This window comes from Delphinus delphis, chromosome 2 (genome assembly GCF_949987515.2).
Source record: "Delphinus delphis chromosome 2, mDelDel1.2, whole genome shotgun sequence".
NCBI classification, from domain to species: Eukaryota; Metazoa; Chordata; class Mammalia; order Artiodactyla; family Delphinidae; genus Delphinus; species Delphinus delphis.
This window is the reverse complement of record NC_082684.1, coordinates 34,708,641-34,732,778: the sequence shown is the minus strand read 5'-3', so window position 1 is coordinate 34,732,778 and position 24,138 is coordinate 34,708,641. Positions and strand designations below refer to the sequence as shown.

General features: G+C 43.0%; 1 protein-coding gene across 2 annotated transcripts in view; it reads left to right on the top strand.

Annotated features, from left to right (window-relative positions):
* The first annotated feature begins 8,396 nt into the window (after nt 1-8,396).
* The window catches only part of ARG2 (arginase 2), a 27,405-nt gene continuing 11,663 nt past the window's right edge, over nt 8,397-24,138 (top strand). For both annotated transcript variants that reach the window (XM_060004360.1, XM_060004359.1), the window contains exons 1-2: nt 8,397-8,607; nt 9,526-9,598. In XM_060004360.1, the coding sequence (XP_059860343.1) occupies nt 8,497-8,607; nt 9,526-9,598 (184 nt within the window). In that variant the 5' untranslated portion in view covers nt 8,397-8,496. The remainder of the gene's footprint in view (nt 8,608-9,525; nt 9,599-24,138) is intronic.

Genomic DNA, 24,138 nt, shown 5'->3' with positions numbered 1-24,138 from the left:
ATTAGCAGTAATCTTTTTGTGTTTTGACTACTTGGGTTTTTTTGTTTTTGTTTGTTTGTTGCAAAAACTCCTATATATCCTGGCTCCTCCCTTACCTCTTTGGAGCAGTCCCTCAGAGCTTCTGAGAGGCTGTCTCCCAGGCTGAAGTCTTTAGTAAGCCAGCAAATAAAACATAATTCTCAACTTTTGGGTTGTGCATTTTTTTTCAGTAGACAACCCCATCTTTCAGAAGCAGAGTTTTCTTTATCTGTCCATATAAAACAATTTTTTATTGAGGGGTTATCATCCATGCAGTAAAATATAGTCTATGCCTTACTTTTTCATATTCTTAAATGGTGTCTTTTGATGAACAGAGGTTTTAATTGTAATGAAGTCTAAGTTAGCAATATTTTCCTTTATGGTTAGTGCTGTTGTATGTTTTGTTTAAGAAACTTTGCCTGCCTCAAGTTCATGAAAATATTCGATTCCTTTTTTTTTCCTAGAAGCTTTATTGTTTTACCTTTCATATTTATGCCTATGATCCATTTTTAATACTTTGTTTAATATGAGATTAGGGTCAAGGCTCTTTTTTTTTCCCCTACAACATTTGTCAAAAAGAACATCTTTTCTCCACTGATGGCAGTGGTGCCTTTATTGTAAACTAGGTGACAACCTCTGCATCGGTCTGTTTCCAGACTCTGTTATGTTCTGTTGCTCTCTTTTGTCTTTCCTTGTGCCAACATCAACCTGTCTTTATAGTAGGTTTTGATTTCTCATAGTGTTAAGTCTTCCAGCTTTGATATTTTACTTCAAGACTGTGTTGGCTGTTCTAGGTTCTTTGTATTTTCACCAGAAATCCTGCTTGGGTTGCATTGAGTCTGTCAATCAATTTAGCGAGAATTGACTTTTTTTTTTTAAACTGAGGTATAGTTGATTTACAATATGTAAGTTTCAGGTGTACAACTTAGTGATTCATGGTATTTCAAGATTATACTCCATTATAGTTATTATAAAGTATTGCCTATATTCCCTGTGCTGTACAACATATCCTCGTAGCTTATTTATTTTTAACATCTTATTGATGTTGTCTTCTAGCCCATGACCTGGTATATGTCACCATTTATTTAGGTCTTCTCTAGTTCCTCTCAGCAATCTCCTTGTGCATCTTTCATTACACTTATTTCTAGGTATTTGGTTTTTTTTTATACTCTTATAAATAATATATATTTTTAAAATTTTATTACCTGTCCATTTTTAATAAGATATGTTTATTATTTTCCCAACAACATCAAACTGAAATTTTATGAAAGAAAATACACCCATAATCATGTCACCTAAACAAATCTTCATTTCCCAAGCATTTAAGTCCTTTTGTTTTAATGTTTTTAATTGTTGAGAAGATGATGCAATACAGAAAATTTGTGGGGACTTCCCTGGTGGTCCAGTGGTTAAGAATCTTCCTTCCAATGCAGGGGACAGAGGTTCGATCCCTTGTTGGGGAACTAAGATCCCACATGCAGTGGGGCAACCAAGCCCGTGTGCCACAACTACTGAGCCTGTACGCTCTGGAGCCCACGCACCACAACTAGAGAGCCTGTGCGCTGCAACTACTGAGCCTGCGTGCTCTGGAGCCCATACGTCAAAACTAGAGAAGCCTGCGTGCCACAACGAAGAGCCCACGTGCTGCAAGTAAGACCCAATGCAGCCAAATAAATAAATAAATATTTTTTTTAAAAAAGAAAAGAAAATGTGAATGAGAAAAAAATTACACAAGCCCTAAAGACCGTTCAGTTTTACATATTACTTTTCCATCATTTTCTTAGTTTCTGCACTTTTAAAAATTATTGTAGTGATAGTATATAAACCATTTTGTAATGTTAAAATATAAACTGAGGCATTTAAAAAATGTTAAGAGTTTATCTGAGAAAAAAATCAATTCAAATTGGGCAGCACCAAACCAGAAGTGGGTAAGAACTCTCATTCCACTGACAGGAGCTAGGGGAAAGACTTTTATAGAGAAAAGGTAGAAGCAAAGCAAGGAAATCATCTGATTAGCTTTAGCATAAGGTTGTAGTATTTGGAATGCCTGATTGGCCATTTGTGATTGGTTGCCCTTAAGTTTAGATTTCTTAACTTTGAGGCATTTATAGGTTTTGGTTTGCTTATGTAGGCAGCAAAGGTATTAGGATCACCTCAGTGTAATTAATTTAACAAAAATTAATGTTTTGGCAGACATTTTCCATATTTCTATAGATTTTATAAATACATTTGAAATAGCTACATAGTGTATATTTATAGCTGATTCACTTTGTTATAGAGCAGAAACTAACACACCATTGTAAAGCAATTATACTCCAATAAAGATGTTAAAAAGAGAAAGAAAAATAAAATAAAATAGCTACATAGTGTTCCAGCCTGTTAATCTACCATAATTTACTTCATATCACCCTCTTGTTTTCCCACCCAGTGAAAATGGCTAGTAACTATTTCATATAAGGAAGAATGATAGTGGAAAAAATAAACAACTAGAGAAGAAAGGAAAAATAGACACATAGAAATAGAAGGAAACCTACAGAAACAGATACAGCACAGAAAGCAGAGGGTTTTTTTCTTGGAGTCATATCCCCATCTTGTGCCATTTTAGGATAGTAAAGCTTAATGTTTTCAATTTAAATCAACGAACCACTGGCTTTTTTGTGGGAGGTTTCTCTGCCCTTGAAATATCAAGAGACTTTATATCCTTGTACACTGAAGTTTTTCTTAATGGAATAAACCAAACGTGGGAAAGTTTAGTTAAAATGATGGATCTAGTTTGACGGACATAGGCTTGAGAAACAGGTTCAGTTAGATCATTATATTCTCAGCTCAGTTTCAAGTGATGGGTAGCAACGACTTCTTTAAGTGATTTTGATGAAGCCACAACTGTGTAGCCTAGGAAGTAAGTTACCTTCATGTGAATATGATTCTGAAGATTTAAAATGAAAAGTGAAAGAAGGCTGGTTAAAGACTTACCATTCAAAGTGTGGTAGGTAGACCAGCAGCATGGGCATCACCTAGGAGCTTGTGAGAAATGCAGATTCTTGGGTCTCACAGCAGACCTACTGAGCTTAACAAGAGTTTCAGGTGATTTGCTTGCACATTAAAGTCTGAGAAGCTCTGAAAGATCTAACTCTTCATACTGCATTCTCTACCCTGACTGCATATTAGAGCCACCTGGGGAGGTTTTAAAACTGTTGCCTGGATCCATCCCTGATAAATAATGGGTGGTAGCGGAGGGAGGATATGGACTTGAGTGTTTCTTAGAAAGGTCCATAGGTTCTTTTTAACAGCTGCCAGACTTGAAAACTGTTGGAAGGAAATCTTTTCCTCTGTCATTTTAGGTTCAAGTGAGTGGGGGCTTGCGAAGTAACTGACAATAGAGTAACAGGAGAAAAGAAAGTTGCTCAGTGATGAGTAACTCGCTGAATAGCCAAAGTAAAGCCATATACACCAGCTTAACAAAAGGAGAGGGGGGTTAGGGCTTCATACGTCAAAGTATGGAAAGTTCTGTTGGGCTTTTTGACGCTAATAGGCAGCTGGTTCCCTTTTTGGTGTTAAAAGTCAGTCATTTCCCAATCAGGAAAATCCCTCAGTGGGGTGGGCTGGTGGGAGTCAATGGCAGCTGTATTTTCAGGAGGCTCTGATTAAGTTTCTTTTTTTTTTAATGTTCTTTTTATGGCTGATAATCAGATATTATTAGTTTAAAGTAATTTTCTTACTACCTTGGTGGGCTATTCATCTTTTCAGAACTATTACTCTAGTACCACCATTCTATTACTCTATATTATATGTATCAATATTACTCTAGTACCACCATGTTCCTCCTCGCCCAGGCTTAAAATCTCTCCTGTTTCCCTCCCTAATCTGTAGCTAAGTACCATCTATTCCAGTTGTGCAGTACTTTCAACATCTGTCCCTCATCTCCCTGACTGCACTAGTTAAACAAAGTTCTCCCCCATACATACTCTCTACCACATTACCTTATTTTTCACACGTATTTCATTTATCATGCATATCAGTACCTACAATTCTCTGTCTCAAGGAGAGCTTGGATTCTAACACTGTACCCCCAGATCCTAAAACACTATCTGACAAATAGTGGGCGCCCAAATATTTATTGACTGTCTCCCTCCACTTCCATCACTCAAGTTCATGCCTCTTAGCTGAAATCACTATTCTCACCATGCCCCAGACACCCTACAGATTCCTCCTGGAAAATCCTTAAGGCTCGGCTTGAACGCCAATTGCATGAAATCTTCCCTGTCCCATATAAGAGTGGTAATTCCATCCTCAGAACTTTCAGAGCATAAAGAGACATGACTTCTTTTCAAGGACAGTTAAGATAAACAAGGTCCTCCTGGATAGCATAGGGAACTGTATTCAATATCTTGTAATAACCTATAATGGAAAAGAATACATATATATAACTGAATCACTTTGCTGTACACCAGAAACTAACACAATATTGTAAATTAATTATACTTCAATTTTAAAAGACACATGTCATTTAATATCTATTTATTCAATACAAACTTATTGAACACCCTTCATGTAGCACTGTGTTAAATGATAGTAAGACACCATTCAGGCTCTCAAACAAGCTGCTCTCCAGGAGAAAGAAATAATCCTCTAAATAGGCAATTGTAAATCAGAGGATTAAGTGAACCATGGGAGGGGTAATTAATACCCTTGATCTGACTTGGTTTTGGATTCTGCTTTTGACTCCTTACTCTGTGACCTTGAGCAAATGACTTAGCCTTACCAGGTCTTGGTTACCATATCGTAAATGGAGATAATACCAGTGCCTACCTCACTGCCTTGCGATGAGAATTTAATTAACACTTGCAAAGTGTTGAGCAGGTATCTAGTATATAGTAATCATTCAGTAATGTTAGCAAGTACTATTATGACTAACTCAGCTTTGGAAGGTCTGGAGAGGCTTCTCTGAAGAAGTGACTTCAAAATGAAAACCTGAAGAATGAGAAGAAATTAAGGAAGGGAAGGGAGGGAGGGAGAAGACGTAAGGTTCCCAATAGAAAGAACAGTGAAGTGCAAAGGGCTCGAAGCTCGTTTTCAGTTTGGAACCTGAACAAAGGACAAAGTGTTCTGTGTCTTCGGCAGCCCCAGTCTCTGCTGGCACTAAAAGAGATTTCACACCTAAATTTCATTTGGTCCTTGATGGCATCCATTGGTCTGCTTTCACTCCTCCATCACTGATCGGGGCCCCAGATAAAAACCCCTCTGTGTTGTGGTGGTGGTGGTAGGGGGAGGGGGAGGGGGAGTGATGAGTATGTGAGGGGCTCAGGCACCTGCCTCCACACAGGGCTGCTGGTTGGGCAGGCAATGAAACCAGTCACTTACTCTTATGCCCCCTCTAGTCCCTTCACTCCCGCCTCTCTACTGAACCCAGGAATCTCCATTGCATGGTAAGCAGACTCCTAAGTTTTACCCTCCATAGAACTCATCCTTTGCTTCCTTACTTTAACCGTATTCTAGGGTTGTTATGTTAATTCTCTCAGCTCCAGGATGGAAACGTGAGAAAGAAGGGACCACATTTTCCCAACTCCCTAATGCAGACTCAGGACCATTAACCCTTTGTGTAAAAAAGTCTTCTGAAGTTTATGCTCTCCAACGCTACCCCTGAGACCTGACCCCCCACCTACCAGTCTGACCCAAGTCACCGTGCTTCCTCTGCTCTGCACGTTTGGGCTATACGGGCATTCTTGTTCTTCCTCTGACCCACAAGCAGGTTTCAACTTCGGGGTTTTTGATCTTGCTGTTCCCGTAAGCCTGGAAGGCTCTTTCCCTAGAACTTGTTATGGCAGCTCCTTCTCGTCATTCAGGTCTTTGGCTCAAATGTCAGTTTGGAGAGGCCTTTCTCGACACCCCTCTCTAAAACATCATGTCCTGTCCCATTACCCTGCATAATTTTCTCCATAGAATTTACTGCCATCTGAAATTATGTATCTACTTGACTGTTTTCCCCACTAGGATGTAAGTACTGGGAGTGATGAGATATTATCTGTCTTCATCTTTATCAGCAGCACATAGAACAATGTTTTGCACGTTAAATATTGACAATAAATGAATGAATGAATATCTTAAATTAAGAGGCTCTAAATTTTGTCAAAAGGTGTGGTCAATGAGCTCAGCCCTTTAGTATGTAAAAGCAGAAGTCCCAAAAGAAATCTTTGGGAATTTCCACTTACCATATCAGAGCCATAGACCAAGGACCATGAGTAAGGGTTTCATAAGAATCTGGAAGGTTTGTTTATTATTTACCAAGCTCCTGCTATGTGCCAAGCGCTGTACTCAGGAAAGGACCAAACGATGAACCGAAAAAGTCATGGTTCCTGCCTTTGAGAATTTGCAATTTAGTCCTTTCTGAGTTCCCTTGGATTTGCAGTAAACAGTGTTGTGCTGGAACCTGCTTTTAGCCACCTGCAAAACCCTACTGTTAAATTTTCAGGAATTTTGCAAGCCAGTTGTTAAACACTACCATCATTAAAAGTCAAATTATATAAACTTACAAGTAAATTATGTTAAAAACAAAGATAATATACACTCAAAACTTTATGCCTAATTATTTTACTGTGTCTTACTATTTTTTATGCTCTTGAGGTTATTTATGTTGATTGTATATGTATGGTGGAAACATTATATAGTGAGCACCGTTTCCCAGCTCCATGTTCAGTGACATCACTATGGTAACTTGAAATGGTAGCTGTGGGGGAGTATTTACCCCAGGGAACTCGCCCAACACCATAATCAGGTCTTATCTACTCACCACCCTCACCCCCAACACACACTCCCAGCAACCTATCAAGGGATAGAGTATGTGTCGGCAGCCACTGAATTAAAGAGGCAGAATCTCTAGGTCGTCCTATAAAGGAAGAAGAAAAACAGAATCAGCTGGTTTGGACCTGAGGAAGGGTCCTAAAACTATGCTATAATAAGAGTACTACAAGTTTTAAAGTAAATTTCTAAAAATTCATTCTTTTATGTAATTTCAGAATATTATCTTTAATAACTTAAGAAAATAAATTTATTTATTTTAGTTTTGGCTGCGTTGGGTCTTCGTTGCTGCGGGCGGGCTTTCTCTAGTTGTGGTGAGCGGGAGCTATTCTTAGCGGTGCGCGGGCTTCTCATTGCGGTGGCTTCTCTTGTTGCGGAGCACGGGCTTCAGTAGTTGCGGCACGCGGACTCAGTAGCTGTGGCTCGCGGGTTCTAGAGCACAGGCTCAGTAGTTGTGGCGCACGGTCTTAGCTGCTCCGCGACACGTGGGGTCTTCCCGGACCAGGGCTCGAACCCGTGTCTCCTGCATTGGCAGGCAGATTCTTAACCGCTGCGCCACCAGGGAAGCACCTAAAAATTTATTTTTGGTAGGACTAACGTCCAGATTCCTGCAAGCCATTCCTGCAAGACACTAGTCATGGATAAGAACTTGGAATCTAGAGTCACATAGCTCTACCAACTTACAAGCTACCTGACTTTGGAAAAGTAAATTATCTTCTCTGATCCTGTAATCTCGTCTTTAAAATAGTCCCTACTTTATGGAATTGTTAGAGGGCTAAAAGTTCTTAGAACTTTAGTTGGTTATTATTATTAAAATATTATTATTATTAAAACTTTAAGCAGTTACTTTCAGCTCTTTAGCCTCGCTGAAATTTAGAAGTAGTCCAGATATGTTGCTATGTTTGGTTTTTAATAACCAGTGCTCCAGTTATTCAGGTAAAGAATTTAAAACTCCTGGAAGGTACTTTGTAAATCCTAACCTTCCCATCTAAAATAGGTGGGTTACTATTAACACGCCCGGCTGGGAGAGCTCTAATCTAAGTTTGATCTCCTAGCCTTCGACGCCCAAAGTGGGATAAGTACGTTTCCTGGACTTTGAGCTCTGATACGAAACGGAGCCAAGGGACGCCAGCTTGGTCTCCGCAAGGCACTCACGTGGGGTTGGGCCAAGCCCAGCCCAGCCAACCGTTCCGTAAAATAGGCATCTGCCCGGCGTGCCTCTGTGTGAAGACAGCCACCATCCGCTAGCCTACGTGTGCGTTCGCTTGTTCCGCTGAGTTCGCGAATTTTGCAGGAGCCGACCGCTTCCCGCCCAGGGACACACCTGTCCGTGACCGCACTCTTATTGGCCGGGCCCCGATCTTGGCCCTGTGGCGTCAGCGGCAGGGGCTTGTCCTTGGCCGGAGAGCCTGGGCCAGAGCCGAGTGACATCAGCGAGGGCGTTCGGGGCACTGAGCAGCAGTGGGCGGGGCTTGCCGGAAGGTGTGCCGGGGGCTGGTTGGGGGCGAGGCGGCGGGGCCTGGGCGGGGCCTGGGCGGGGCGAGGCGGCGGTGACGTCATGGGGCGGCGCGGCGGGGCGCGGCTCGCGCGCCGGTAGGTAACCACTGCAGGCTGCGGTGCTCACCCCAGGCGGCGAGCCGCACGTAGCAGCCTCTCGCTCGTCTACGTCCTGCGCTGCCTATCATGTCCCTGAGGTGCAGCCTCTCGCTTCTTCTCCGTACGCAAGCGCTCTCAGTCCCGAAGAAGTCCGTCCACTCCGTGGCTGTCATTGGAGCCCCATTTTCACGGGGACAGGTGAGAACTGGGACCTGGCACCTTGGTGCAGGATTCCCGCCCCCTCACCCCCCAACCCCCTCACCCAAGCCTGGAGAAATCGGGACCGGTGGGAAGAACGGGGAGGCGAGGAGAGGATGGGGAGAAACGAAGAGGGGACGAGGAGGTGGATTCCCGCGATTGGGCACCGGGGGAGCACGTGGGATTTTCCTCGGTAGAAGGAGGGAGGGGATGAGGGCACCCGGTTTGCCACGTGGGCAGGGGGCAACGGGCTGGTGGGTTTCTTCGGCCTTACCCCCGAGGAGCGAGAAAGTGGTGGGTTCCGCTTGGGGTGGTGGAGGAGAGGAAAGGAGGGAGAGGATTTCATGGAGGGGCTGGAAGAGGAGAAACCGACCAGAATCGCCGGTGGAAAATTGAGGGAGGAGAGGTTAAAGAGAGGGACCGAGGATTTAAGGCTCCAGGGTCCATTCTCAGAAAGAGAATTAACTGGAAAGGAAATTGGTGCTTGCCTCTCTAGCGGCAGGAAGACGGAAGGGGCTGTTGTGTTCTCTCTTCAATGAAAGAAACCTGCAGTCGTGGAGAGGTCACTGGTGGAGAAGCCGGGGCTCGGCCCTGGCCTGCGACACTTACACCCAACAGCCAGATTCTGGCTTGGCTCAGCCCCTTCCTCTATCTTGCCTCCACTTGCCCTTCCCACAACGAGGGGCTTGGAAGGTTGATCTGAATCCAGTGATTGTTGTTTCTCCTCCTTCTCTGCAAGTGTTTGAAATGACCAGACCTCAGGTGAAAAGAATAAAAGGAAGGGCTGATGCTGTCACAGGTTTTCAGAGGGATCTGCTGGGAACTAAGTATAGCATTGCAGACTTCTGTATTTTTGTGAGCTAAAGTGGTCTTATTTTCTAGTCATCTTCCCTCATATCTGTGTAATTTATCTTACAGAAAAGAAAAGGAGTGGAATATGGTCCCACTGCTGTAAGAGAAGCTGGTTTGATGAAAAGGCTCTCCGATTTGGGTAAGTGGCTGGATTTTAGAAGTCTGAGGGCTGGTAACACGCCAGTTCAGAGTCTTATTCCCTCATGTCCAGGAACTGCACAGCGTCAGCTGTGTATCTGGAAAGCATTTCCCATCCTCCCTTGGATTCCACATGCAGCTTAAGATCTATGGAGGAGTCTCCAGGCAAAGTCTTCTTGCAATAAAGAGCCTGTGTGGAAGGCAAGGAGGCGGAGTGAGGCAGGGCCTGGAACAAGCTGCTAGTGACTGCGAAGTGCTGAGCATGCTGGCTCTCACTCCCACTGTGCAGTCAACCTTTCCCCAAAATTCTAGCTTTCCTAACTCAGTCAGAGGTGCTTATGATTCATCCGTCTAACCAGCTTCCTCTCTTCAAGTCATTCATTTCCTCCTTAGGTTTAAGAACTTTCTATTACCGTAAGCAGAGCCTTAGGTCCGTTTTCTCCAAACTTCCCTGATTATGAAAATCACTTGGTTTACTTGTGAGAAAGAGAGATTGCTAGGCTTCTCAGTGGATGAGTCTGGTTTATTGGCTCTGACGTAGGACCCAGACACGTGCATTTTCACAGGCACCCCAGGTAATCAAAAGTAACGTTGCAGTCTTGTAATCTGGACAGTACTCTAAACGTACAGAACCAGAGGTAAATCCAACCCAGAGATAAATGCCATTTATATAGTAAAGGAAAACCTTTTTAGTAACAGGGTACCAAATTCCAACACCCTTATGGTAGGAAGGTTCTTATATCTAACCCAAATGTTCCTAGCTGCTGTTCAAGTCCATTTCCTCTATTTTATTAGGGCCAGTCACATATCTCTTCTGGAGCTATAAAGTACAAAAGGCATGGCAGTAGGGAACTATGGGTCCTGGAGATACTAATACAGAATCTAGGTGAACTACAAATCCCCTACCCGCGCTTGCTTTGAAACCTCCTCTGCTGATCATTGAGCCCATTCCAGGGGTGGGTTATCTCCCTCTAAAACAGGAATAATGAAGTCACCGTGTGTCTTCCGTACACCTCTGGTTACATATGGATGTGGTGTCTTGATTTGGATACTCAAACCTTTTCTGTTAAATAATAAAGAGACCCTACTGAAGAAGGAACTATAATTAATCACTTTAATAATTCTCCAAGTTTACCACCAAAGATGAGAGATAAGATTTACACTTAATGTGTCGCAGGTCACCTAATGGGAGGAAGTTGTCCCCCCTCCCCCCGCTTATAAATGAAGATACTGTCCCTTTAAATCAGCTGTACACATTGTTTTTAAAAGCATAATTTTACACTGAGGGAAAGCAATTTCTGCTAATCACTATTTTTTAATACCTGGTAATCCTGCAGCTCATCTGATAAACTGAGCCTGGCTTTGCTCAAATTGCCTGCTCATTGTTCTATTCTGTCTGAAGAGACTTCTGACTAGATTCAATTGTAGCCTCTTACACAGGGGACATTAATAGTATCCAGCCGAGGCTGCTGAATGAGGGGGAAGGGAACATTTATAAGCAGCTTCTCTTACTCATGCTTTGTACACCTCCTTTCCTGCCACAGCTCCTGGTATTTTTCCACTCCAACCTGGGGAAGCCATTCTCCCTAAAATTCCACTCCCTCAAATACTTCCTGTGTAAATCTCCAACCTAAAGTGATGATGAAGCTTCAGTTTATTTGGTCTCCCGTTTAATTTTTTTCAAATAGTTTTAGTTTTACAATTTATATCCTTACCCTGTAGCCGATTGGCAGTCCGGTATCACCAGCAGTCTGAAACAGAATCTCATTGCATGTTAATAAGATTGTGGCACTCAGCAGGTTTCCAGCATGTGGTTTCGGCTAATCTCCAGACATACGTTGGAGAAAAATACCAAGAGAAGTTTCAGTTGCTCTATTCTGAAACAGCATAAGTGGCATGGGTCAAATTTCAAGGGAGAGAAGACCCATGGAAAGGTAGCTCATAAATCCCTTTGTTCCTTGCCTTCTGCTCTGATGTCACAGGCTGCTGGTGTTGCCATGGCATCAGTTATACTTCCTGTTCTCTTGAATGAATATATTTGCCTTTGTCTGGGTTTTTTTTTTTCCCCCCCTGGGCTTAGTAAGGACACTCAATGGTTCCTCTCTCAGGTAACCACTTACTTTAGTATACAAAGAGAGCCTGAGAAAAATGAAGAAGTAATTGCTCTGGCAAGGCTTAGGTGCAGTGCCTCTGCTCATGATTCTGGTTAGCTCTTATAGCCACGGTAATTTGCCTTTTTTTTTTTTTTTTTTTTTCCGGTACGCGAGCCTCTCACTGCTGTGGCCTCTCCCGTTGCGGAGCACAGGCTCCGGACGCACAGGCTCAGCGGCCATGGCTCACGGGCCCAGCCGCTCCGCGGCATGTGGGGTCTTCCCGGACCGGGGCATGAACCCATGTCCCCTGCATCGGCAGGCGGACTCTCAACCACTGCGCCATCAGGGAAGCCCAATTTGCCCTTTTTTCTTCACAAGTAGGATGAGTGTTCTGTGGGTAACATAAACAGTTTGTCGTGTCTGTCATTGTAATTATGGTAATTTGACCCAGCTGTGGTACTGAAGCGGTGACGGCCTAAATGAACTGTATTCCCGTGACCAGCCAAGGGTCCTGGAGTTCAGGAAGACATATGGGAGCTATTCTGGCTCCCCTCAACTAGGCTAGGGACATTTATTCTTCTGCTCCATTTGGTGCTCCATGAGAGAGCAGAGCAGGCAACTCTGGTTGAGACCCAAGAATCTGAGCTGCTTCAGCAAGAACCAACAGAAAGCCTGAGATAGTTTAAACATAAAGGCATGAGAGCTGTTCATTTGGAACAGATTGATATGTGAGTGCAGGGGTCTGGATGTGCTTTCGGTGCTTGGTAGAGAACAGCAGCCGTCACAGATTTAGTTTTATGATAGTGATGCTTTTCAGCCTGGCTCCCATCCTACCATCACACTGAAACTACTCTGATCAAGCTCACTGATTGGTCAGCCTCTATTTTGCTGGACCTCTCTACTGCACAACTGACCACTTTATTCCTGAAATATTCCGTTAGTCAGGACACTACTCTCTCCTGAGCCTCCTCTCCCTTGCCTGGTCCTTCCTGGACTCCTTTTGGGGATCCTCCTCTTCTTTCCAGCCCTCAAATGCTCATGTCCCCAGTGTTCCACCAGCTTTGTTCTAAGTAGCCTCATCTCACTGTCACAGATGTCTCAAACTCTACAGGTTCGAAACAAAATTCATTATCTTCTCCGTCAAATCTGCTTGTCTTGCTGTCTTCCCATTATCTGTTTCACACTATCACTCGTTATCTAGTTACTCAAGTCAAACTCCAAGACCATCAGAATTCTTTTGTCGTCCCTTTTGTTCCTTACTTCTGATCACAAAGTCTTGTTGACTTCTTTTCCTCCTTCTAAATGATTAGAGTCCTTTCCCTTAATGGCCCTGCTCTAGTTCTGTCCTTCTCACACACAGATCTAATTTTCCAATAATGACTCTTGTCCCATTTTGCCTACCTCAGTTCATTCTTTACCGCCACCAGACTGATCTTTTTAAGACTATTTTTCTCCTTTGCTTAGTCTTTCCATGGCTTTTTACATGCAGCCATGCTTCTCAGTCTTGTCATTCATATACCATCTTTGCTGACTTGCCATATTATTTATTTTGGTGTTGTTCTCTAAATTGGCTTTAAAGCTTTATACTTTTAAAATGTAGCCTGCCCCTACAGTAAACAATGAAATCTCAGGCTTGTGCTAGATGCATTTTTCTAATAAATTTTCATTTTAGTAGTTTTACATTTTGGTATTTGACCCTCAACCACTGGTGGTATGTGTTCCATGCTTGACAACCAGTAAGACAGATCCTCTACAATTTGACCCTCTTTTACCTCTTTAGACTTCTCTCCATCCACATTCCACCTCATTTGTGTTGTAACTGGGGTTGTGGGCTCTTGACCTAGGCTCCACCAACAGAAACACCCACCCTAAACCTTGTCTTGACATTTTGGAAGAAGGGGCAATAAAGAATTCATTCTGTGATGGGCAGTTGTGGCGGCAGTTCCAGCAGTAGCTTCTGTCCAGTGTCAGTGGGGTCAGCCATGCAAGCTGCAGTACTCCTTTTCCTAGTAGTGGAGGTGACAGCAGCAGTGGTATCTTCACTGGAGCAATCTGCAGTGTGACTTTTGGGGCCATTATTCCTGGCAATGTGACCTTTAAACCACATTTTGGTCCTCTTAAGATGATTCTGGGAGTTACCCAAATTGAAAAAACTGCTTTTCTTTAAATTAGCTAGAAAGGTTTCTGTTGCTTGCAGCTTAAACTTCCTGACCGATAAATCAGTTTACAAATTCCAGTGAGAAATTACCATGTGGATTGAATATGAAAAGCCCTCTCTCCCCAGGCCCTTGATAATAAATTCTTATTCTTTTGTTGGCTTTTTTCCCCTAGTACTGACACAATCTTCTTGTATGTTAACACAGTTCATTAGGTTGTGCTTTCTTTGGTCTTTAATCTAGGAGTATGTTTTAGTCCCTTTGGATTTTAGCAACTCCTTGTTCTCTTGGTGTTCTGATTTTTGAACTATCATGTTCCTTAATACAAATTCTGAAATAACAGCCTAAAACCTTTTTTTAAAAATTTTTTGGCCGCACCACATGGCACGTGGGATCTTTGTTCACTGACGAGGGATCAAACCCGCGCCCCCTACATTGGAAGAACGGAGTCTTAACCACTGGATCGCCAGGGCAGTCCCAAGCCTAAAGCTTTAATTTAAAACATCTTCAAGTTCTAGGCATGCCTGACTATAGTAAACAGACCTACCTTAATGTGTTACTGTGACTTAATTTCACTTTCAATGTTCTATATCTTAAGCATGGTGGAGGTTACAGGACTACATATAACTGCCAAAACTCCTTGCACTTAAAGTGTCAATATAAAGTATGCATTAAAGCTGTTTAAACATTTTCAGTTTTATTTTTTCTTAGCAGCTTTCAGTCACTAAAAACTATAACAAGTTCGTTGTTTGTATATATTCAAAAAATTTGAGCACTACTAAGCTTTAGGTACTAGGAATATAATAGTGAACAAAACAGAAATACCTGTTATGGAATTCTCATTCTAATGAGGGGTGGTTGGAAGCAGATATAAGTAAAACATACAGTATGTCAGATGTAATGAGCGCTATAGAATAAATGAAAGCAAGGGATGGAGGGATAGGGTAAGCATTGCAGATGTAGGTAGGAGGCCTCACTGAGGAAGGGGTCATGTGAGCACACCCTTGGGAGGTAAGGAAAGGAACCATGTGCATATTTGGGAGAAAAGCATTTCAGGAAGAGGGTAAGTAAAGTGCAAAGACCCTGAGATAGAAAAGTGCCTGGAATGTTCAGGGAACAAAAAGCTGTTCCTGAGGTCTTGCCAGTGGTTGTCATGTGGGAAGGGAAGGGCCTTTCTACACTCTTATCTCCAGTTTTTCAAGAAAAGCCAGAAATCTGGGTTTTTACGGGAGATTTAAGAAAAATGTGATATTCATAAAATGGAGTATTGAGCCATAAAAAGGAATAAATTGCTAGTTCATGCTACAAAATGGATAAACTTTGAAAGCATTATACTGAGTGAAAGAAGGCAGAAGACCACATATTGTATGAATCCATTTATATGAAATGTCCAGAAAAGGCAAATCCATATAGAAAGTGATCAGTGGTTCCCAGGGGCTGGGGGGAGAGGGAATGGGGAGTGACCGCTAATGGGCACTGGTTTCTTTCCAGGGTGTGATAAAGCTTTTCTGGAATTAGTAATTTGCTAATGCCTTGGCAAAAGCATACATCACTGATGAACCTCAATATAGGTAAATCTATTATGATGTTTTTGGGATTTGGCAAATTTCAATGTAACCATATCTTTCCTGCTTAGAAGAAGGCAGCAAAGAATTTAACTTACATCTTATATTTCAAAGTTGTTTGATATCTAACATTTACTATGTTCTAGGCACTATGCTAGGTTCTTGCTATTATGTGATTTTTTTTTAAACAAAGTTTGGGATTATCCATGCATTTTATTATTATTTTTTAAATATTTGCTTATTTATTTGGTTGCACCAGGTCTTAGTTGCAGCAGGTGGGCTCCTAAGTTGCGGCTCAAGCGCTCCTTAGTTGGGGCTCACCGGCTCCTTAGTTGTGGCATGCAAACTCTTAGTTGTGGCACGCATGCGGGACCTAGTTCCCTGACCAGGGATCGAACCCTGGCCCCCTGCATTGGGAGCGTGGAGTCTTATCCACTGCACCACCAGGGAAGTCCCTATTATGTGATTCTTAATCTTAAGAGCAAATTATGATACCCATTAGGATGGCTAGCATGAATAAAACCCCAAAATAACAAGTGTTGGTGAGGATATGGAGATATTGGAACCCTTGTGCACTGTTGGTGGGAACATAAAATCATACAGGTACTGTGGAAACCAGTGTGGAGTTTTCTCAAAGTTAAAAATAGTTAGTAGATGATCTACAAATTCTACTCTGGGCGTATATCCAAAAGAATTGAAAAATAGGGTTTCGAAGAGATATCTGTACACCCATATTCACAGCAGCATTATTCACAATAGCCAAAAGGTGTAAGCAACCCAAGCGTCCACTGATGGATGAATGGATAAGCAAAATGTGGTACAAACATACAATAGAATATCAGCCTTAAAAAGGAAAATGACATATGCTGTAACATTGTGACCCTTGAGAACATTATGTTAAGGGATATAAGCCAGTTGCAAAAAGACATACTGTATGATTCCACTTATGAGGTACCTAGATTAGTCAAATTCATAGGGACAAAGTAGAATGGTGGTTCAGGGACTGGGGGAAGAGGAATGGAGAGAGATGGTTTAACGGGTAGAGAATTTCAGTTTTGCAAGAAAGTGTTCTGGAGATGGATGGTGGTGATGGTTATGCAACAATGTGAATGTACTTAATACCACCTCATGGTTAAGATGGTTATTTTTATGTGTATTTTACCACAATTTAAAATTAAAAAGGAAACACTTAAAAATAAGTTAGAATAGAATATTCTAAGAACAAGGAAGTTCACTTGAGGTTGTAACTTCTTAGGGACATAATGCTGTAGGCTTGAAAATTTTTTTCAGCTTGTTATTTAGCACATTGTTCTATAAAAGCTGAGAATGGAAAAAAGTAAAGTATGGCCTGAAGTTCATACAGTCAGCAGTAGAAGTAGTTGAGAACCTCATTTCTTACCATATACAATCTAGCCCCTCAATTGGTGCAGTCAGCTGCCTTCTCAGCTCTTACCATGGTTGAAGAAACTGAGTGGCACCATCATAAAGGTACGGTCTCCAACTTCTTCCAAAAATCCTGTTTCTCATGATGGCTATTTCAAATCTGTACCCATAATCATCCTGTTTTTCCAACTCAGGTATGAACTCCCTAACTTCTAGCTCTTCTCCCCATCATCCCCCAATGAGTTGTATCGACAAAGATACCATTACACTGTCCTCAGAGGATGAGGTATCCAGTCCTTCCTGTATTAGGTAGGTACAATTGCACGTGATAAGAGCCCCAGATAAGCGGTTTAAGAAAAATAGTTCACTCTCTAGGAAATAGTCTAGAGAGAAGTCCAGAACTGGTTTGGAGGCTCAGTTCATTGAAGTTCAGTTCCTAGATTCTTATCTTGCTGCACTACCAGCAAGGCCTCTATCTAATGGCCCCAGATGGCTGTGGCCTCATTTCTGGCAGCAGGATGGGAAAATAAACCGACAAGCGGGCTAAGGGAGAACTTGTGCTTTCCCTTAAGGAAAGTTCCCGGGACACTGCTGCAGGATACCTCTGCTTATCCTTTTGGCTTCTGTGGGTCACATGGCCACAGCTAGTTGGAAGGGAAGACGGTGAATTTAGTCTCTTCTAAGGGGTCGTGCCCCAGCTAAAATCCTCTGTGGAGGAAGGGAAGAGCAGATATCGGACAAGTGGCTGTCAGCCACACCATCTCCCTGTGCTCTAGATCCCATCCCTTCCTGGCTCCCGAGGGTTCTTGTTCCAGCACTGAGCCCTTCTCTCCCCTTGTTTCTCAGCGTCTCTCTACTAACCTGTCCCTTCAGTAAGTAAGTGCAAATCTTGCCCACCTCCCATCCCCCTCTGCCGTATGTAGCCTTCTAGCTCTTGTCCAGTTATTTTGTTTCTCTTCAGAAACAAAGTAACTGGCTTCCCCACTGCCTTTTCACAGGTCAACTTGCTATAATCAGGGGTCCTGGGCCATCATTGCAATGAAACTGGTTTTGCTGAGGTCTCTGACCTCCTACTTTTTAATATGGTGGACCCTGCAACATTCACTTTCGACACTATTAACCATCTTATCTTATTGAAACTGCCACCACTCTCTTCTGATTTTAACTCTTCGGGTTCCTTTGCTAGACCCTCTGCTGCCTACCCCTTACATTTTAGTATTCCTCAGGGTTCTGTCCTTGACCCTCTACTTTATGCTGCCTCAGTTGGCCATTTGTCCATTTCCACGGCCTTCCTGTGACCTGTGTGCTGATGCCTCCAGAGCTTTATCTCCAGCACTTATTCCCCCTCCCTCCCAGCTCCAAACCTGTATACCAGCTGGCTTCCATGTATCTTCTTAACTTTTTATTACAGGAGTGTTCAAACATAAGAAAAGTAGAGATGTTAACATAATGAACTTGAGAGCTATCACCTAGCATCAATTATCTATACCTGGCAAGGTTTCTCACCCCACCTCCATACCTTTTGAAGCAAATCACAGACATCATTTTGTTTCATCTGCAGATATTTCATTATATGTCTTCAAAATACGAGAATGCTTTAAAACTTAACTACAATACCATTATCACACCTAAAATAAATTAATATCAAATACCAGTATTGGGAAATATAATTTAAAAAAAATCTCCCATCTGAGAACCTATCCACAAAGGTGGTAGAGAAGGAAAAACAGTTTATTATTGAATAAGCATTAAATCAGGTGATCTGATAAAAGACTGCAAAGACAAATCTTACTCTTTTCTATAGCCAAGCAGGTGCAACGCAATCCATGTTTTCAAGATTAATAACTAGTCCTCCAGTTAGAGGACTTTGATAGTTGACCTTTTGTCACATGTAGCTCATCCTAACTTTATCATGGAAATTGGAGTGATTACCGGTTAGCTGACTGGCTTTATCTGGAGGGGAAACAAACTTCTCCTATCTTAAAGCAGGGAGGTAGTTTTTTGGCAAATTGAAGCAAGGGGCCAACCACTCATACCCATAGAACTGGGAGGTTGGGGACCTAGATGTTTGTATTTCAAAAAGTGGTTCCCAAGTCCTTGAGGAAACATTCCTGGGTTGTGAGGCCTATTTAGTCATTATAAAGATTACGTACATGTGAAAAGGACAGAGAAAGAAATTCTGAAACACAAGGGAGGAGAGAAGTTTTTACCCTTATTTTCAACAGAGATAATTAAGTCTATTTTCAACTTGTATCTGCCCTTACACCAGTTAATGTTCACATTGCCCGACTGATTTACACTTTTTGTGTTTATTTTTTTACAGTTTGAGTTTGGATCCAAATAAGGTCTGTATTGTTATCTCGTAAGTCCTTTATAAGTCCCTCCTGTTTTCTTCCTTCTTCCTTGCAGTTGATCTGTAGCGGAAACTAGGTCATTTGTCTGTAGAATCTCTCAGCTTGTATTTTGCAGATCACATCCCTGTGGCATCCTGTGACATATTCTTTGTCCTCTGTATTTCCTTTCTACTGGTTATTGGATCTAGATCCTTGGTCAGATTCAGGTCCAGTTTTTTTTTTCTGGCAGTTCTGCTTCATAGGTGGTGGTGTACACTTCCATCAGAAGTGATGTCATCAGCCATTGAACACTGCCTAGATCTGAGCCATTAACTTGTTTCGACGTATTATCAACAGGATAGTCTCTAACGCCCCAATATCAGAGTATCCAAAACTGAACTTACCATCATCTCCACTCCCTTCTCCTGTGGTTTCTCATCTCTGATGGTAGCAGAGCCAGAAAGCTGGAGGGCAAACATTTTCTCTCTCCTCCACACCCCTCTAAGTATTGCTGGAATCTTGTCAGTTCTGTCTGTCTTGTCTTTACAGCCCCTCTGGGAGCTGCTCTTCTGCAGGCCAGGCCATTTTCCAGAGGCCACCAGATCACTAGATTAACAGTGCAGATTCTTTTTTTTTTTTTTTCAGATTTTTTTTTTTTTTTTGGCTGTGTTGGGTCTTCATTGCTTCACACGGGCTTTTCTCTACTTGCGGCGAGTGGGGTCTTCTCTTCGTTGTGGTGCGCAGGCTACTTATTGCAGTGGGTTCTTGTTTCGGAGCATGGGTTCTAGGTGCGCGGGCTTCAGTAGTTGCAGCACGCTGGCTCAGTAGTTGTGGCACGCAGGATAGTGCAGATTTGATTTGTTACCTCCTGACTTGAACCTTAGTAGCTCCCTGCTGCATTTAGGACCTGGGCCCTGCCCCTTCCTCCTTCCTCATCTCTCTGCAGTCCTCCCGGATGGACCCTGGGCATTGTTCTGTAGGGCTGAAGGTATTATGTGCTTCTGCTCGGCAAGGCTTTCCCCTTTCATTCCTGGCTAAAACCTTCAGCATTCAGGTACTGATGCTTCTGAGAAGTCCCCTTGGCTCATCCTGGGTCTGAGTCAGCACCTTCCCGTTCCCATCACACCCTGTGCACAGTTGCATCTTCGCAGTTTGCACCAGCCTATGCTTTCCCTGCCTGTCTTCTGACGAGGCTGTGAGCTTCCTGAAGGCTGCAACCAGGTGCACAGTCAGCACACAGTTAGCTTTTGTTGAAGGACGAAATGGGGCAAAGCATCCAGGCTTTCTCCTGGAACTTCATTCACATCGTGATCTGTGGGATTTTCCCGGATCACTATTTCCTTACTCTCAAAATGGTTTGTTCCTCAGAAGCCCCCTGGTTTCCCAGATTTTAAAAATGTTTAAATTGAATAACTGTCATATATCAAATTTTAAACTCTTACAAGGTATTGGGCTACCAGTTGATGAATTTAGTCAAGCTAAATGTTGGTAAGTGGCAATGGCTAGTTTTTGCCTACTTTTTTGAAACATACTTATTCCAGGACCTAAGTAGCTAATGATGACTGCTTCAAGCCTCTAGTTGCTTTAGAAAGGAGTAGCGTTACTCCTTTAATATCCAAAATAGCACATTCAGAGGCCTAGAACCTAAGGGGATTACTGTGGTTGGTTTAAATAATTTAATCCTTGAATAAACTTACTTGTCCCTATTAATGACCAAGCTCTCTCTTTTTTTAAAAATAAGTTTATTTATTTATTTATATTTTTGGCTACATTGGGTCTTCGTTGCTGTGCGTGGGCTTTCTCTAGCTGAAGCGAGCGGGGGCTACTCTTCGTTGTGGTGCGGGGGCTTCTCTTGTTGCGGAGCACAGGCTCTAGGCTCGCGGGCTTCAGTAGTTGTGGCATGTGGGCTCAGTAGTTGTGGCTCACGGGCTCTAGAGCGCAGGCTCAGTAGTTGTGGTGCACGGGCTTAGTTGCTCCGTGGCATGTGGGATCTTCCTGGACCAGGGCTCGAACCCGTGTCCCCTGCATTGGCAGGCAGGTTCTTAACCACTGCGCCACCAGGGAAGTCCCCCAAGCTCTCTTAATAATGAGGGTGTATTCCTATAATAGGTGTGGTAATGCTAGTATCTGAAGAGAAGAAAGCATCTTTTTGGCCCCCTCCTCTACCCCAAGAAGCCAGAACCACAGAATAGGAAAAGAAGTAGAAAATACCTTCCTGTGTGACCTGAGAACTGAGTCACAGCAGGGTGTGGCATTGTGGTTAGGGCTTTCAGAGAACTGGTGTTCCAGTGAAATTGGCCATGCCTTTATATTTTTTTACAGGGAAGGTAGAAAATTTGAACTGTGTGTGACAGCTGGGCTCCTTAGGAGCTCTTTCGATGAGAAATCAGTGGGCCTGTGTACGTTTGCTACTTCTCACCAAAAACTCTTGTTCTTATCCAAATGACATAGTCATATTGCAAACAAGTTTTGGGAAGTCTTAGATTACACCATCTATTGCAAAGAAAAGGGTAGGGTGGGGAGAAAAACCACAAAGATGCCTCATCTAGTTGAACTAATAATGTAACCCCTAGCATGTGTAGGCTTTTCCTTGTTATCTCATTTCAATCCTTGTTAACGGCTGTGTGAGGTGGGACAAACTTCGAGACTGAACTTCGTTGGTGTTCTTGACTCTTCTGGGAAGTTAGGGGCCAAAGGACAGGATTCTTTCCTTCGTGTCTGTTGTGGCCACTTGACCCACTGTGGCCACCTCATCTCCTGTGCGCTCTGCTTTCAGCCTGGAGTAGCGTGGAATGTGGTCTGTCTGGTTTGTTGAGGTCCCTTGTGAAACTCACCAGGATGCTAGCCCAGGTATGGGGCAGGGAGCTACACATGTGGACTGGTTAACTGGCAGAGCTGTAGTCACTAGCCCTTTAAATCCTTTCTGGAACAAGTTGGAGCATCAAGAATTTAAAGAAGAAAGATCCCATATTCTAAAAAGCAGTACTTTAGCCCCAGGGATTGTTGCTGTCTCTTCCCGCGGTTAGATACTGGAGTAGCTTGAAGTTCTGTCAGCATGTTAACAACAGATTTTTTTCTCAGAGAAGCTTAACAGTCTTGTTCTGCACGAGGGAAAGTGGTTCTGTCGCAGTGACCCGTGAAGCCAGAGGAACCCTCCTCTTACCTCTGCCCCTGCTTGTGCTGGAACCAGGCTGTCAGGGTGCCGTCAGCTAACAGTCTGCCCAAGAAAGCCTGAGTTGGCTCACCATGTTCTTGGAGGTGCTTGGAGGGTTGACATGGGTTGGGTCCAGAGGGGCATACATTACTAAGCCCATCCTCAGCAAGTGGTACACTGTTCTTCTTCGACAAGTTAAGATGTGGCTGGAGAACCAATTAGCAGGAAACATAACTGGTGTTGCAAGTCATCTCACTTACATGTCTTGAGCCAAACTTTTGGGTTTGTTTTGTATTGGGATTTTTTACTCAAGGATCACATTCACACAAAGGCATCTATTAACATCACATCTGTATCAGCTGATCTTGAGGTAAACTCCGACAGATGTTAGATGGCCATGTCTGAAGTGACTGGCCTGGATGCCCGGGGTCACCTTCCATCCTTGAGCCCCTAGTGCCACTGTCCTTGGTCTTCCTCATCCATGGTCTTCACTGCCTCTGAGAACACCTCCTGTTGAACAGGAGAACAGAGTGGGGAGGAAGCGAGTGTCGAGAGGGTTGGTTGGAGCAGTCTTATGAGGTGCTTTGAAGAAGTGAACTAGAACAAATAGGTATACTTGTGTGATATGATTTCTTTCCCTAAAGCACCAAACTTATTTTGGAGGCTGGGTCTAAGGAAGCAAAGAGCTGATTCTTAGATACCCCAGGACACATGGTTCTTGAGGTTGTACAGCCTCTGGGAGTTAAATGCACTAAACAAAATTCAGACCCCTGCATTTTATTGGTGGTAGCCAAATGAGTTTACCTTATATAACAGTCTCTTCAAAGGTTATTACCCTAAACCACATTTTAGGGATAAGAGAAATTCTGCCTACTTCAAATGACCTGAATTAACTGGCATTCCTTTCCTAGTTTACAGTAACACTGCAACTGTTTTCAGTAGGCTGGTCTTCCAGGTACAACTTTGAGGTTCTAAGAGTTAGCAGATGCCATCCTTTAAAATACTGGGAACTCCCTTTCTGTGGGATGAAATCTGCTGTGTACAATATTTGAGTCTATAATTTTAAGACCCACCAGTGTTCTCTCAGCACCAAATGAGAACTCAGTCTTTGTTTTTCTGCATGTTTCACTGACTTGTTATTCCTGACAAATCATAAACATTCATCCTATTCAAGGACAGTTCGAAAAACTGTACACTAATAGACTCTTAGATTTTCTCCAAGTCTAATACTCTGCCAGTGAGCTACCTGTGGCTTGGCAGACACGCCCGTGTGTCAGCCCACCTCAAAACCCACCTCTCTTGAGTTGCTGGGAGGCTTGGGAGCAGCTGGAGCTACCTGTAAGTGGAAGTCAGAGCAGCAGAGAGAATGTGCTACCCTTATGCTATCAAAATGCCTGCTCACTCATTCTTTCGTGAGTCTCTAACCAAAGGAGGATTCAGGCTTGCTCTAAACAGTTGGAGCTATTTAACTTTGCTGAATTTCTTCCTCCAAAATATGTGGATAATCATACCAGCAGAGGAAGTAAGGATTAGTAGCTATTGTAAAGCATCTAGCTAGCACTGTGTGGTGTGTGGAGAAAGACAGTTTTGTTCCTTTTCCTTCTTTCCTGTCACTGACTTCTTTCAAGGATTCACTGGTGATGAGGGCCCTGAAATAGAAGTGCTGTCCACAGACACTGCTAACGTCAGATAGGGCTGTTTGGATTTCTTCCGGTTGCATCATTCTGTGGATGCACTTGTGTTCTTGTTCCACTCCAGTGGAACCTGAGAGGTTTATCAAGGCCAAAAGTAACAACCGGGCCTAAAAGATCAGAGTAGTCGTCAGTGTATTTTTATTACCAGCACTGGGGAGAGAAG